General features: G+C 36.9%; 1 protein-coding gene across 2 annotated transcripts in view; it reads left to right on the forward strand.

Annotated features, from left to right (window-relative positions):
* The first annotated feature begins 6,866 nt into the window (after positions 1 to 6,866).
* The window catches only part of RICTOR (RPTOR independent companion of MTOR complex 2), a 102,216-nt gene continuing 92,082 nt past the window's right edge, over positions 6,867 to 17,000 (forward strand). For both annotated transcript variants that reach the window (XM_031676529.2, XM_031676532.2), the window contains exons 1-2: positions 6,867 to 6,994; positions 7,164 to 7,211. In XM_031676529.2, the coding sequence (XP_031532389.1) occupies positions 6,946 to 6,994; positions 7,164 to 7,211 (97 nt within the window). In that variant the 5' untranslated portion in view covers positions 6,867 to 6,945. The remainder of the gene's footprint in view (positions 6,995 to 7,163; positions 7,212 to 17,000) is intronic.

Genomic DNA, 17,000 nt, shown 5'->3' on the forward strand with positions numbered 1-17,000 from the left:
TCCATGTTCATGGAACGGAATAATTAATACTGTTAAAATATCCATACTACGCAAAGTGATCTACAGATTCAATGCAATCTCTGTTAACATTCCAATGGCTTTTCCCAAAGAAATAGAAAAACGATCTCAAAATTAATAAGGAGACGCAAAAGACATCAAATAGTCAAAGCAACTTTGAGAACAAAGAACAAAACTGGAGACATTACACTTCCTTATTTCAAACTATATTACAAAGCTGTAATTATCAAAACAGTGTAGTATTGGCATTAAGAAAACACATAGATCAATGGAACAGAAATAAACTTATGCATATATGAGAAAAAGATAATGCCTTCAATAAATGGTGTGGGGAAATTAGATATTTTAATTTAAACCAACAATACATTGTTGTCGTCTTTGCTTTAAATGAGAAACTATCTTTTAAAAAGCACCTTTTAAATTTACCTATATATTAACCATTGTTGTCTGCATTCTTCACATAGATCTAAATTTCCATCTGATATTATTTCTCTTAAGGCTGCATTAGTCTCTATTATGGATGGAATCAGTAATTCTTCATTTAAAAACTATCTATCTATCTATCTAGGTATCTCCTCTACATGTTGTTTCTGATCATCAATATCTGAAGCCCATGGGATATATTCTAATTTTTATTTCTACTGATTCTTACTCATAGTGACTTTTCCTGTGAGTTTTGTGATCTTTGAACACAAACATTTATTTGCTCGATCTTACTGTGAAGGGGTGGGGGTGGGGGGGGTCCAGCTCAGTGATATACTGCATGCTTGGTTTGCATGAGGTCAATCCCCAGTACCTCTCTTAAGGAGGGAAAAAAAAGAATCTTAAAAAAAATTAAATTGTGAAGAGCCTTGGAGTTAGGTAGTTCATACTTTTCTCCAGAAAGGATTTCTAATTGCTACTACTGGAAGCCAGGGGGCACTACCAATTTGGGTCCACTTTGGGCCACTTTTAGGATCACGGGCTTGACGCAGAAGTGTCACGTCCCACTTTTCCACATTCTGGTAGTGGCTTAGTCTTCAAAGTTCAGGTATGCTATTGGCATTTGTCCTCTAGATGGCTTGGCTTTTCCAGTTTTCTATTTGCTTACTGTTGCTCTAATTTCAGTACACTTTTTGGTTTTTGGGTTTTGGTGGAAGTTTTTGAGATTTTTTTTTTTAGCCAAATAAATAAACAAGGAAAAGAAAAAGAGAATAAATTAAACTTCTCGTATTTAGTATACAGATCAACAATGGAGCTGTCATTTGGTGAGTAGGTTAAATTGGCATGAGTCATATAAGGCATCCTGAGGGAAGACTGGGGCTTCTGCAACTCAGAGGAGTTCACAATACTCCCACAGGAAATTTTTTCAGCTGGGCATATGTCCATATATTACATCCAAATAAGTGGAATTGAGGAGTATATTTTAAATTATCCTTCACAAAATGGACACATGGCTTAAAAAGAATCTTACGAAGAACTGTGTGTATGTAACACAAGTAGTGAAAGCACACATATGTGATTTTAAAATATGGAAGATGAGTTACTCCTATGCCTGATATTAGCACTTTATCAATATCATGACAAGGGAAAAGCAATGATAATGTAATCAGACACCGCAATGTCAGCCAACATTTAAAAAAGTGAAATTATTAAGATCATGTGAAATACGAATTTATGCATATTATCCTTTACTATTATTTAACTCTAAGTGTATATTGTTCCTTGAGATATTAGCTAATAATAGCATAAAACTATCTGATTAGAAAAAATGTTTTAAAAGGTGCATTCAGAATATGAAGATAATTTTCTAATTTTTTCCAGTAATGTGAGAAGTCATGCAGTATTAAATTCATTACTTTGCAAAAAGACACTTCTTTTTAGCAATGGACAAAGAGGTACATACCAGTGGTGAATACAGTGACATGTCCCGCTATGGTTAAAAAAAAAATAGCTTAAAAAAAACACACAAAGAAAACAATTTGTTGACAAAACTAAAATGCAGTCCCATTGGTGAACCGAAACAGAAAAAGGAAAAGAAAAAAAACAAACACACTGAAGAACTGAAGAAAAAGATATTTGAACAAAAATAGGCGTTATGGAGGCTTTGTGGTGTAGCTGGATGGAAGCACAGATGTTTCTACACTTGTCTCAGTTTACAGTATTTGCTAAATTCTGTTGGGTGGTAAAATACACCAATACCATTCTTTTTCTGCACCACCAAAGTAAAGATGTACCAAAGAACATATATCCTTATCAGTAAACAACCTCCTTAATAAAAACAATGTTCTATGAAAAAAATCAGTGAAGCAGTTGCTATAAATGAAAATTTTAAAGGGATTCACAAAATAGAGATAATACCACATGTGGTATTTTTATAGTAAAGACCTTTAAAATACAGTTGAATTTTCACACACTTTGATATGAGAAGCGGAGTGACAATGAAAATTTTTTGTACCATGCATATGTTTGATATTTATTTAGTGCCAAACTGTTTTTCATGATGACTGTTTCCAGCAGCATGTTATCAATCAGAAATATTTTAAAAATATTAAATCTAATCTTTCCCTTCAAGGCAGACAAAATAACAATAACCAAGAAAGTTATGACTTTTCAGAAGAAATTTGTGCTAGGAAGAGAGCATTTAGATAACAGACATTTGGAAACACTTTCATAGTTTTGTGAATTTTTTTTTCTGAAAACAAAAATATACATGCGTCACCTACGTACATTTTTACATCTACACACTTAAAAATCGTGGAAACAGTTCCTAACACACTTAGAATATTTCAGAAGAAGAGTTTTAAAACCATTTGCTAAACACTTCTAAATGTTATGCCTTCCAGTTTGCTCTGAAAACAAATTGTCCTTAGTGAAAATTGACATTTATTAACCAAATTACATAAAAAACTTTTGTACAGATGGAATTTGGATGCATTTGAAAAATGAATATTATGACTTAGAAACTGCAGCCAAAAGGGTAGCTCTTCCATTTTCAACCTTTTATTTTGTGAGATTCCAGCCACTAAAACCCAATATCCAAATAAACTCTTCTTAGAATTGGACTTCAGAATTGCTGTACCACAAAGATTTTAACAAGAAATTTTTTAAATAAAAAAGAATGTTCGGCTTCATTACTTGTATTTGTGCCATTCGTAAAGTAACATAAAAAATCACTTTGATCCATTTTATTTCATCTTTATGTTTTATGTTTTAGTTAATAAAACAAGTTAATACACATGCATTGGAGTACGCACACAAACGTACTTTTTAAATGATGAGATGCACAATTTTTTTTATGTCCACTGTTTAACAAATTATTATAATCAAATATTTATAATTGTAGTTTAGGATAGCCAACAAAATTTCTCCAAAGTAGTTTTCCTTAAAAAAAAAATGCACAAGTAATTTGTTTTAGAACAATTAAAATGAGAAAAAGAAAGGTAAAATCAGTCAAAATTCTACCAATGAGGGATAATCACTGTTGAAATTGTAACATATACCCTTCTGGATTTTATTTTATAAATGTATGCATCTTCTTCTTTCACAAACATAGGCTTATATTTCATTTAAAGCTGTTTTTATTGAGGACCTTTATACTTAACAGAATTTTTTTAAATGAAATTTTACATGTGATTTTGGGACAGGTTAAAATGTAAAGGAACAGTATTAAGAGGCTACTTCCTGCTGTGACCAAGGCTGAATCTTCATAATTAACCCTATGTAAGATTAAAACATTGGTTTAATTTAGCCCATTGCCTGTCATTCTAATGGCCTTTATCTAGGTGTTAAATGTGCGGTTTAACTATGAAGAGAAGTTACCAAAAATATAGACCGATCAAATTCTGTGGTTTTTGACTTGCTTTATCTTCGTATGGCCTATATAATAAGCAGATGATAAAAGGAAATAAGATTTTGGCAAGGCTTTGTTTCTGTTCAATTTTACCACTGTATCAGAAACTGATATAATTTAGTATATACACTAGAATTATTAACTGTGTATAATAGGATAGGGAATAGAAACCAGGGAGTGACTATCAATGGAGTCACTGTATCTTTGGAATCAAGCAGTTATCTTTTTAGAGGTGTGGTTCTGGACCCAAACTCATATGACATTTTTTATCAATGACTAATACTATGAGAAAAAACAGTCATTCATACAGTAAATGAAACCTAATTGGGAAATGAAAACTAAGAAGAGGAAGTCACATTTTCAATGACCAAATTAGAATCAAAATGACCAGGAAAATTGGAGAAGTAGTAAGAAGTAAACAAAATGAGTAAGACATGGAGTGGGCTAAAATACACAGGGAAGAAAAACAAGTTTCAAAAAGAGGAATGGCAAATTTAGAAGATAACAGAGATTTTAACAACAAGCTAAGATCAAGAATATAGTGTTACTGTTAAAAAGCAAACATAACATGTATTTCTACTAAAATTTACCTAAATTCCTTCCTAAATGAATGTCATCTGCAAACACCAAGAACTTGTTCTTTTTACCAGAAATGCCATTCATCTTAAGAACAAATGTGGAGAACACAGCCAACTGAAGGACTGAGATAGTAACAGAGGAAAAAACTAGCTTCATTTTAAGATGAAACTTACATCTTGGAGAAAGATTCTTTTTTTTCTCCTGAAAGCGATGGGGTAATTGAATAATCATTTTAAAATAGGAATATGTATAGTTATAATATGAAAAGCTATTAGATTAAGGCTCTTGTGTACCCTAAATAATTTAAAAGTGGATTAGTTGTACTCAACTTTCTTGGAAGACTGAAAGAGAAAATGATGTTAAACTGTTCTGGGAAAGAATTAATTTAGAATAGGTAGGAATTTTTTAAATGACATAAAAAAAGGTGGGTTGAAAATTGGAACAATTCTAAGAATCTGGTAGAATTTCCATTGATCGATTTCTGCTTTTCTAAAATGGTGAAACATGATACATGAAGAGATAAAGTACAAAAATTTTAATGTCCTAGCCAGACCTCAAGTATTGTGATTTTTGCCTTAGGCTGTAACTAGAATAAATAATTTGCTCCAAGACTTAAAAGCTAGATGAGAGGGAGCAAGTTTGTTGTTATTAAAATCACTGCTGGTAGTATCAAGTGACATTTTTTAAAAAGTACTCTAATTGTGTTGCTTGCTTGAATCTAAGAGCAGTATTAGCAGCGGATACCTGATTGCAGACCTAGTAAGAAGAGGACCTGGAATATACAGAAGATAGTATCCTAGGGAAGTGGTGTTCCTCTTATTTTTCTGATGATGTTACTCTATGCTGCTTTTCTTTTTCTTTTTTAAAATTTTACTTATCTTAAAACTGGTATGAATTACAGAACATTTAAAAAGTACAGACAAGCAAACAAGCACAAAAACCGTATGTTTAAATCTATCACTTAAAGAAAGTTAACATTTTAATGTACATCTCATTTTTCTCCATACAGACATGTAAATATTTCATAAAGTATACTTTTAATTTGATATGTATTTTAAGTGTTTATAAAAAGAGGGAACTTTGTAATCTCTTCCTTGATTTACTATTATGAACATTATTTCCCATAATGGGTCGTCATTTTTAAAGGCTGCAATAATTTGCATCATCTCTACCTTTGGTCATGTAAGTGTTTCCAATTGTTCCCTATTGTTAACGACTGCAATTAGTTATCTCCAAATATTGTTTGTTTGTTTAAACAGCAAAAAGAGCATTGAAACAAAGAAGGAATCCAGGGCATTTACTCGGCTAACTCATTATTTATTGAACACTTATTTATGCTGGACACTGCATTAACTGGGAGCTGGGAAAAGAGAGGTAGTTAAGGCAATATCTCCACTGCTAATTAACTTCCAGTTCATGGACTAGAAAAGACATGCGTTAAGGAATAGGAGGCGACACATCACTTACCCCTCTCTTTAAAGTTAATTTTGTTTAAGAGAAAGTTGCTGGATCAGGGGCCAGGTGTATCTATATTGATTAAAGTCTCTACATTCAATAATTGTTAGGTTCATCTATAAAAAATATTAATCCACAACATTTTCATTAGCCACTGTTTCAGGAGCTACACAGACGGAACACCCGGACACAGCCCTCAGCAGCTTCTCCTCAGTTCCAGGCAGAGAAGAAACCCTCTCCCTGGGCCTCCCGGCGCCCGCGCGTGCGCGAGAACAATCCCACCCACCACCAGGGACCACCACCCTGCACTCCGACTTCTGCATCCCGTTCTCGGGTACTGCGCCAGGCGGTCAAAAACAAAACTTCCAACCGACCACTTCCACTTAGAGAATCCAGCCTGGCTGAGTGTGGCTTTGAAGAGCAAGTGCAAGGCTGCTTAGCACAGCGGTCAGAAGGAGGTTGGAAAACAAACTTTGTTACACGTTAACTTGGTTGGAGCAAAGCGACTCTAGGAAAGATTTAGTTACGTTAAAACTGCGCAGTTTTTTTTTTAATAAAAATCGTTTTACTTGATGAATAGGAAGAGGGGCTGTCTATCTCAGGGCTTGAAAACAATCAGGAGAATCATGCAGGATGGTTTCAGCAGGTGGCCAGCCCGGCGCATCCCTGCCTCCTCCCACCTCGCGTCGGTTTTGACCACGGTTTCCGCGGCGGCTGGAGGGGAAGCATCTTCCACGCTGCAAACTCATATCAATGGGATTCCCCTCGTGGGAAATGCCCCCTCCCAGCAGACGTGCTCCGGGAAGGCCGGGCGCGTCGCCGCGCCCTCTGGCTCCGGAACGGGCGGGCGGGCGCGCGCGACGCGAGCTCCATCCGGACCCCGAGTCGGCACCGCGCACCCTCCGAACTAGGAGCCGAGGCGGCGCCACCCGCCGCCCTCCGCCTACCGCCGCCGAGGGGCGGGGGAGATGCCGCGGGGGGCGGGCGCGGCGCGCGGGGAGGGGAAGGGGTTCTCGCGCGATTGGGCGAGGTTTCCGGTGTTGTGACTGAAATCCGTCAATATGGCGGCGATCGGCCGCGGCCGCTCGCTGAAGAACCTCCGAATACGAGGTAAGTCTGCTGCAGCCCTCAACCCCCGCCGCCCGGCGCCCGTCACCCCTGCACTTGCCTCCCCTGGCCCTGGACTGGGGGAGCGAGCCAGGGCGCAGGCTGGAGCCAGGGCTGCCGCCGCTGGCCTGGGAGCAAATCCTAATTGGGGCTGTGTGTCTGTTTCGCGCAGGGCGGAATGACAGCGGCGAGGAGAACGTCCCGCTGGATCTGACCCGAGGTAACGCGGGGCGCCGCGGGCGCCGGCGAGACGTCCTACTGGGGAGGAGCCGGGGGCTGGGGGCCAAGGGCCGGGGGCAGGGGCGGGACCCGCGCGGGACCCGCGGGGGTGCGGGAAGCAGAACCCGAGCCCCGCCTGCCGGCCCACGGGAGCCGAGCCCGGGGCCGTCTCCCCAGCCCCATCCCCCTTCCCGGTGCCCGCTTTCGTCGCCCCGAGCCCTTCTCCGGGCTTCTGGGTGCTGCGGGTGCCGGGAAACACCGAGCGGGACTCCGCGGAGCCGGCGACCCTCAAGGGTCTCTAGACCCCCGAGGCAGTGTTGTCCTCCTATCTCGGAGGAGGATTCGTGCAGCCGAGTCCCGGGGGCGGCCAGAGTGGGGTAGAGGCTGTTATTTAGGTTGCCGGAGGATGTCTGAGGGAAAAGCGACCACATCCTGTCCTCCCCGTCCCCCGGAGCCGAAGCCGGACCTACTGGGTCCTGGCTGACTACGTGACTGCTTGCTTTTCTCTTTGCCCACCGCCCTGAGGGACCCTTAGCATTGATAACTCCGTAGTGAAACCTAGAACCCGTGATTTTTGCTAAGTGTCTAGTTTACGCTGTATTTCCCTCCTGTTTTCCTTTCCCGGGCCGATGGAACTGTAGTTGGCAAAGACCGCCCCCTCACCCTCGCTGCAGGTTCATTGTTTACCTTCTGCAGGGGCGATGGGTTTGTTTACACCTTCGGAACTGGGTAAACCCTGGTTATATATTCTTAAAGACCTAATCCGGTTACTGGCCAGTATATCTTCTATCAGTCACCATACTGGAGTTTATTTCGATGGTATCTCGCTGAAGATTTAGTGGTTATATACAGGGTTTTTCTTTTCTCTTCCACGGTAAACAAGATTTGGTCTATTGATTCCGAAGAAGTCGTATTTCACACCAGTTGCAGTGTAAAGAGTGTAACCTGATTCAGCTGTACAGAATCAGTTTCCTTTTTGAGATCTGAAAAACACTTTAGGAAGTTACAAAAGTCGTTTTAAACATTCTCTCAGTTTTAGCCTACGTTTTACTTGACGTAATGACTTATCTACAGTATTTGTTAGACGCGGGCTCATTGTTGAGGCTAATCTCTATAGTTAAAGCATAACGCGTTCTCTGTTTTATTTTGTGTATCATAATGTAAGATTACTGTTTTATAAACTAGAAGGCTAATTTTCATTTAGCTACAAGAGGACATTTTTGTAACTTTTTTTTTTTTGAAAGTTCAGGGACTGTTTTGGGTGAACTGGGTCCTTTTACAGGCAAAAGAGTTTCTAAAATATGATAAGGGCTTAAGTAATAAAAATTGCAACTAGTTAGATCACTAATGCACTAAATTAGAACATTTTTCAGCAGATAGGGTTTGACTATTAATGTAGGAAGATGTAAAACTTTTGATTTTTGTGTAACACTTTGGAAACTTGACGTGTATAACACACATATGAAAAGCCTATATGAAATATATGTTGGAAAAGATTTTGTAGTAAATTTCCTTACAAAATAAGCAAAATTTGCACAGGGCTCAATATAGCACTTGAGTTCTGTAACAGATGTAGTTTTAGTGATTTAATTTATATACGTGCATATATGTTTTAGATAGATCTTGAGTCTAATCTGTACATTAAAAACCTATTTAGATGTGGTGGTAGAAATAAGTTATAGTTGTGCTTTAAATTGACTTTGCTGAGCTCCTACATATAGTGGTTTCTTTTTGGTGTCAAATTTTGGGTAGTAAAACCTTATGTACAAATTTGATTTGATATCTTTGGTTTACTCCAATTTTACTCAAGTACCCAGATAAGTGTATATTTACTATTTGAAATGCTGTATTTCCTGAGCATTTAGTAAACACCGTGTTTCTGGGATAATACAAAAAGTGCAGGAAATGCTTTTTCTGCTTGTCCTGACGAAGTGTATTTCAGTTTAAAATGAAATATACACAGCTAATTGAAACTGACTGCAAAAGCAATACATGATTAAGAGTGAGAGGGTATATGAGAACTAGATTCTAAATCTTAAGGAAGTTTCGAATAAGAAAAGTAATCTCAGATTCATTGTATAGTGACTGTTGTTTGAGAAATTGCTATTCTGACAAACATTTCATTGTTAAAAGATGGCTAGTGGATCTAACATGAAGATTCTTGAGGAATTAAACTTCAGTAATCATTTGAGAACAGTGGGGCAGTCTGGGTTACAGCTGAAGGGCAGCTGTTTGTGGATTGGATTACGGCATGTTTTAGATAAAGTTTGGGTAACTGAAAAACATTGTGTTTAATGCAGTGGCAGTGTTTGCTCTCATTCTCATTATTTTTATGTAACTTTTGAGAAATTTATTGTTTAGCTGTTTAGTAAAGTTCATTATGAAATAGAAGCCATTGTCATTGTAATTCCTGAAGGAACCCTCAATATATAATGAAAGAGAGCAGACTGTAAAGTCAAATAGTTCTGAGTTGTAATCTCAGCTGATACTTAATAGTTAGGCGATTCAGGGCAGGTTACTTGACCTTGATTAACTCTTGGCTTCTTCAGCTCAAAAAAAAAAAAAAAAGAGATTAATGTCAAGTTACTCTCAAAGGTTGTTAAGAATGTGAAAAATAAATGAGCTAGTGCTTAAAGTACTCAGCACAGGACCTGATACTTTGTGAGTGATATTAACCAAATGTTAGTTGCTTTCGTACATTATGAAATCAAAATTATATCACATTTAAAATATTTCAAATGATTGTTTTGAATATTATAAACTTGTTAATAAGGAATTATGGTATTAAACCTTTCAGTTTTTTGAGACATACTGTTAATTTGGTATAGTCTATCTGAAGTAGAGTTCTTTTTTTAATTTATTAAAAAAGCTTCAAAATAGACAAAGTTAAATGTATATAATATAATGAACTGCCATGTATTCCCCCATCACTTAGTTTGTTTCCTTTCTGCCCTCACTCCAACTGTGATCATTTTTTCTTCCAGTTTAATTGAAATAGAATTGACATACAGCACTGTGTACGTTCTTGAATATAACAACTGTAAAAAAGTAGTATGTGACATTACTAGTATTAGGTCTAAGCAATGAATGATCTGTTATAGTACCTAAGATACTGTTTCCCCTAAGATATTTTATTTAATAGAATTTGGAATTTTTCTCCCTGATTCCAGAAATTTCCTGGTAGTAATGACTTGGAGCTTGACTAGCCTTGCAAACTTCTTGAAGCCCAGGAGAGTTTTAAGGTTTTTCGGTTTTCATATTGATGTTAGTGCTAAGGCCTAAAGTGCTTCAGTTAAAATTGTTTATGGATTAATTTTAATCTCATTCCGGAACCTCATTGTAGTAGATCTGACAGTCAACTTACTGGTAATTGATGCTTTCAATTCTGTTCAGAAAACTGCTCTACTTATCATTGTGAAAGTCCCTCATATTTGCTATTGATATAATTAAATACTCTCTGTTTTGCATGCCAGAATTTATTTTGAAGCTGAAATGCTTCCCTTAACCACTTCCACTGCAAGGATAGTCTATTTTATTGGTCTAGGAGTGCATCTTTTCCTGGTACTGAATAACTTGAAGAGACACAGAGTATTCCTGTGTAAGCCCTTCCTAGTATAATTTTATTGTGTTCAAGGTGAATTCCCAGGACATGGAAACACCTAGTTCAAATATAACTATTAGAATATGATTTATTTTTAAGTATTGAGTTTTATATTTTTTGATTATCCAACTTTTACTCTTCTATTAGTAGGAATAAAAAAATTGACTGCCTTATTTGCTATTTAATAGTTAGAAAAGTAGGAAGGTTATCTGAATGATGCAGATTTGAACACTGTCTTTTTGTTTTTTGATTTCTTCCAGTTAGATTACTCATGTTGTTTAATCACTCACTTCAGTTAGACAAAACAAACATTGACTGTCTTTTATATATTAAATGCTGAATTAAGTGCTGGAGGAGTAAAAGAGGAAGATGTTACCCCCTTTTTAGGAGTTTACTGAAACAAACATAAAGAAGTGATTGCAATATGGAACAATAAGTAATCAAACTGTACAAGGAACAGAAGTAGCCTACAGGAGAGAATGATTAACTCTTTGTTAGGTAGAGGATCAGAGAAGGCTTCACAGAAGGGTTGGCTTCTCATAAGAATAGTGGTAAACATAGTGGAAAGAAATGTGGGCTCTCAAGAGGATATCCCACTCCTTGGGAAGGGTAAAGTCTGTAGGAAGAGGAGCTGCTCTGGGGGCCACTGATAGAATCTAAGATGATGAGGCACTAGACCAGGGTATTAGAGACAGAAATAAAGTTGAGTATATATCGAAATGGAGGAATCAACTAGTTCGTTTTCAGATTCCACGACTTTGGAATCCTCCTGCTGTGTACAGAGAATGTTTATTTCTTTATTAAGAAGATAGAATCTCTCTAATGTGAATTCCCTTGTATTCTTCTGTTTGTATTTCACCTGTACTTAACCATCTGTCTCCCTGAGTCAGAGAATATAGCATCTCTCTTCATTTCCAAGGCAAACCTGAAAAGGAATTTTATGCTCCTAATACCATTTCCCCTAAGGTTCTTTGTAGAACTAAGATCTCATGCTTCTTCATTTCTTCCTTCCTTTGCCTCAGTTTTCTCACATTTGGCAAACATTTGTTGTAGTCTTCATATGGATCAGGTACTGTGCTAGGCATGGGATGATGGTGAGCAATGTGGAATGGTGAAGATAAAGATTTCAAAACAGTTGTTTTTTCTCTGGCTCTACATACAGAATAGTTTATCCTCACTCCACAGCTTTCTTCCTTAACTGGTAGTCGTGTAAGCACAGCTCTCTCCCTGTACTGAAAATCCTTTCTTAAAGGATGCTAGTAAAATGTTTTATCTCATGTAAAATTCATTGGCATTTTTAAGCTCCCCATTCTATTATTAGTACTACTACTGTATTAATAGTATTGTTCTAGGCACTGAAATATATTATTTTACTTAATCTTCAACAATTCTTTAAGGTACTGTTATTATCCTTATTTTACCGTTGAGAATATAGGCTTTAAAATCTAATGGACTGAAACTCAGAAAGGTAAGTAATTCAGCCGGGTAACAGGGCTAGTGGGTGATTAACTGCAGATCGTGCACTCCTGATTCTTTTCCCACCGCTCATGCTATTCCTTTTCTGTTTACTGACTGGTCTTCTAGCTCTTTAAGCAAGTGTGCCCTAAGATTCTGTCCTTGATTTTCTTTTTTCTCTCTTATTGGTGCTGTCTCCCTGGGCAACCTTTTCACTCATGGTTTCAAAATCCATGAGTTGAGATGGTTACGATAATTACATTTTTATTTAGATGTTTTCTTCTAAACTTGCAAAACGTATTAGCATATGTGCCTGGTAATCATCTTAAGAGTCGTGGTGTGTAAAGTTTTGCACCCGGGGCTTACTCACTTTTCACTTTCTAGGTACCACCACCACCGTCCTATGTTATTCAAGCTGAAGACCTACTGCTCATCCTCTTCGTTCATTTGCCTTGTTCCTTCAGTTTGCCTCTGAAATATCTGTTGAATCCAATCGCTGTTTCTGTTCCCATTGTCATTGTTCTAGTTCACATCCTTATTATATCATTTGGATGATAGTAAAATATTCTTTTCTCTCACCCTTTTTCACTCTTTCTGCTGTGTGATTGCCAGGATTATCTCCCTGAAACCTAGATCTGATCTTCTCATTACCATAAATTAAAAGAAAAAAACACTTGCACACTCACTAACTCTTTACAGTCTCATTTTTGCTCATAGAATAAAGTCCAAATTCTCTAGCTTTGTATTGAAGGTCTTTGATGATATATTCCACAATTACTTTCTTCTGTACTATTCTCAATCTATCTGCCTGTCTGTATAGTTCACTTGTGTAACACACCTCCCTCCCTTCTTTACACACAATGCTTCCCGAAGAGGGTTGGGAGGGTTTGCTGTCCTAAAGCACCTACCTTCCCATTCCTATTCTTTTCCCTTAGAGATTGTGTTATGCCCCCAGTTGAGAATCCTTGCTTTAGTCAAAGATGACTGTTTGTTATTCCTTGCACATGGCATGCAGTTTCTATTTACTTGACCTTGCATAGGTTGTTTTCTCTGCCTAGAATTCCATTTCCAGCACTCTTTAAAGGAATCCTAATTCTTTAAGGTCTAGTTCATATGCCATTTCTGGAAAAATCCTTCCTTATCATCCCAGTGGGAATTCATTACTTCCTCCTTTACTTTTCCACATCTTTGTTTATTCCTTTTTGACTATCACTTACCATTGCCTTATTTAAGTTCTTTGTTCAGTTCTTCTCTCACTAGATCTTGTTTCTTCTACGGCGTATATCATGTAATTATAACCGAAAGAATTAGTGTAAGGAAAAATGGAGAGATGAGAAAAGGAGTACAGTATTAAGGAGAGTAGAAGTAAAAAAGTATTTTAAGTTTGCAGATCTGAGGGACAGTGAAAGTGATGGTGCCATGAAATGGAGAAAACGTATTAGAAGAGATGATAATGAGTTCAGCTTTACAATCTGAGTTTCAGGTGATTGACTCTGTCAGAGATGTATAAGAGGCAGCAGCAAATGCTGGAATGGATGTTTTTCTGGTTGTTCTGAACTTGTGATCTGATTGTTAGCTGCTTAGGGCCTTGAGAGAGGGAAGAATGTAAATGGAAAAAGAGCTGAAGATTTGAATGTTAGAGAGTAAGCGGATGAGAGTATATGTATAGCCTCGAAATCAGTAAGAAGATAAGGGCCAAAAAAAAGAGAGGCCAGTTAAAAATTAGCAAGATTATGATCTTTGAAGCCAAAAGGAGTGTTTTGGGTTGAAGGGACTGCCAGACTGTAGCACTGAAGGTGGGGTCTTCCTCAACCCAATTCTCTTGACCTGAGGATGATTTTGGCATGCTGTTTAACCTCTCTGGGCTTCAGTTTCCTGATCTCTGAAATGCATCCTACTTTACATGCATAGCACTTTCACCTTCTGTTTTTGTGATTCTCGGATATTACCATGTTTCTGGGATATTGAAAGGTAAAAGAGGAAGCCACGTTAAGTCACTTGTTAAATTACTATAAGAAAGATTCCCATAAACAGCAATGAATACATGTAGGAGTATGGTGTTTAATAGCACTTTAAATGTAAATTATAGTCAACTCTCAATTTCCTTTTAAGTGATCATCTGCAGTGACTTGCTGCCTCCTCCCCCTCCCAGGTCTCAGGCTACTGAAAATAGGGCTGTGAAAAGCACAGTGGGGTGAGTGAATGGTTTGCATGCCTGTGTATCTGTACCTCTGACTGTCACCAAGCTAAATGCAGTCCACTCTCAGTTACCTGCACTTAAAAAAAGGTGAATAATTGTAGAAGAGTGCTTAATATATAATCTAAGTAGCATTATTTGTATGAGGCTTGGGAAGATTTTGTATTCTTTCCTCCCCTACAATAGATTGATGTATCTTTTATTTGAGTTATTAGCTTCAATTTTTATTTCCTAAGCAAGTACTCTTAGAATAGTGGATGTAAACAGGCTAAAATATTTATTAGGTAATTCACATATGAATAATTGAGAGTTGACTGTTAATGCTTTTTGGATCATCCATTGTTTTGTATTATCTGTGCTTTTTTGTTAGTGTGGCCAGGTTAAAGTTGAATAGCTACTTTAAAATTATGCTGCTGGACGAGTGTACTTATAAAATTATACAGATGCCAAACTAAAATGAGAATAATTATGTAAAACTAGCTAAATATCACATTCATATGTTCAGAGTCCACATTCATATGTTCAGAGTCATAGGGCTGAAAGAGAACCTAAACCTGAGTACATTCTTAAAATTCCTCTTATGTAGTCATCTAGCCAGTCAGATTGCATCGAATGAGCAGTGTGCCTGGTAATGATGAAATTTATATAAAATATAAAATTGAGGATATGCCAAGACTTCAAACATACCTGTTTAAGGAGTCAATTGAGTTTAGTAAGAAATGTAGAAAAGAATTTTTTAACCTTAATTACCTGGATTTTAAAGAATCTGGCTCATTCAATTACTTTGCCATTTTTTAATCTCAAAATGTTGAAGAATTTGGATTTGTATTGGTTTGTTATCATCAGTCAGCGTATTTCTGCTGAATGTATTATCAGGCTAGTAAGTGTTAATGTGAATCAGGAAGGCATAATTCATGGCTTCAAGAAGTTTATATTATAGTTAGGATATACCTATATCAGGGCATAATAGAAGACAGTAGTCTCTTATGCACCTGCCAGTTATCTTTATAAAGGAATCAAAAACCTGAGGAATTCAGGAAAAAATGGGAGAAAGGTAAGAAAGGACCTAGGAGAGAAGACCTCATTGAAGTGTTGACCCCCTTGAGACCTTTGCATAAAAGGGTAGTATTTGGATAGTTAGAGCTCTGGATAAGTGTTTTAAAAATTATACTTCATTTTGTGAACTAACATATTTCTGTCATATTACTCAGTATTTGAAGATAATGTTGAGAAAAAGTTGATGATGAGTTCTGTGTATAAGTCTCTTAACTATTGAAGACTGATTATATTTCAAACTAAGGGCTTTTTAAACCTTTGAAGTTAGTTCTGGACTAGACTGAGAGATTTTAGGCATATTGTGAATTAATTGTGTGCTTGTGACGATGAGTATCTAGATGCTTGGCTGCATTCCAAACCCAAGCATAAATTATTTTTTTTCTTCCATTGTTTTGTAGTATGTGTCTCCTTTCCCCTTTATTAATACTGCATGTTCAAAGGGCTCTATAAATTTGTATCAAACCTGTTTCTAGATGTATGCAATTTGGAAATAGAGACTATAAATGGGATGAATAATGTTTTTGTTATTTCCCACGTTAAAATGACTGTATTTTCTGATTTCAAAATTGAAACGTGTGGCCTGACAGTGAGAGAGAATATTTAAAATTAAGATTATTTTGAAAAACATGGAATGTTTCATTGCTAAATCCAGTCACCCTAACCAGCCCTTTAGTTATATGGGTAAAGGATAAACAGTGCTTGGAAAAATTAACACTCGATTAAAGGAGCAGAAGGAAAGTTGAATTGCCCCTTGCAGGGATTTTAGTAATTTTACTCAGAACCCAGTGTAATTTCATGTGTTTCTTATAATGAATAAATAGTGAAGAGACACAGAAGCTATAAACAAAGATTGCCAAGTGATTTACTTTTAGTTACTGAGAAGAAACAGCTTGCCAGGTAAAAGTGTATTTACCTGGTTTTAGATGTATGTACGTATACATTTTTATCAGTAGTTTCATACCCTGAGAAATCACATCTTAAAATATTGCTAATTATTTCCATGCTTAATGTACATCCCTTATATACTGAAACTTTTAATTGCCCTGTTTTTTTCCTACTCATAATTCTGTATAATACACTCCCTTATCTTCACCACACCACCATCACCACCAGCCCCCTCCCCCAAGAAAAAAAAAGAAAAAAGAAAAACTGAAGGGAATAGAATTGCAGAAAAAATAAGAAGACTCCAGTGGTTGGAGGTAGGTGAGCTGTGAACTCTAACCTTTAGCTATATGGCAATTTCTGTGTGTGTGACCAAGTGGCAGGTGGAATATTGTGGAACACTTTATTGAGCACATGTGTTACAGATAAGATTTTAGTCATATCTGTCACATATTATATTAATGTAAAATCATGATAATACAATATTTGAACACAAATAGTTATTTTTTTACCTTGTTTATTTAGAGTGACTTGTGGTTTTATTTTATTACTGCGGGTTGTAACTTCTTGTGTTATCTTTGAATGCTATAACTTGGTAC

Source organism: Vicugna pacos, chromosome 3 (assembly GCF_048564905.1).
Source record: "Vicugna pacos chromosome 3, VicPac4, whole genome shotgun sequence".
Classification (NCBI taxonomy): domain Eukaryota; kingdom Metazoa; phylum Chordata; class Mammalia; order Artiodactyla; family Camelidae; genus Vicugna; species Vicugna pacos.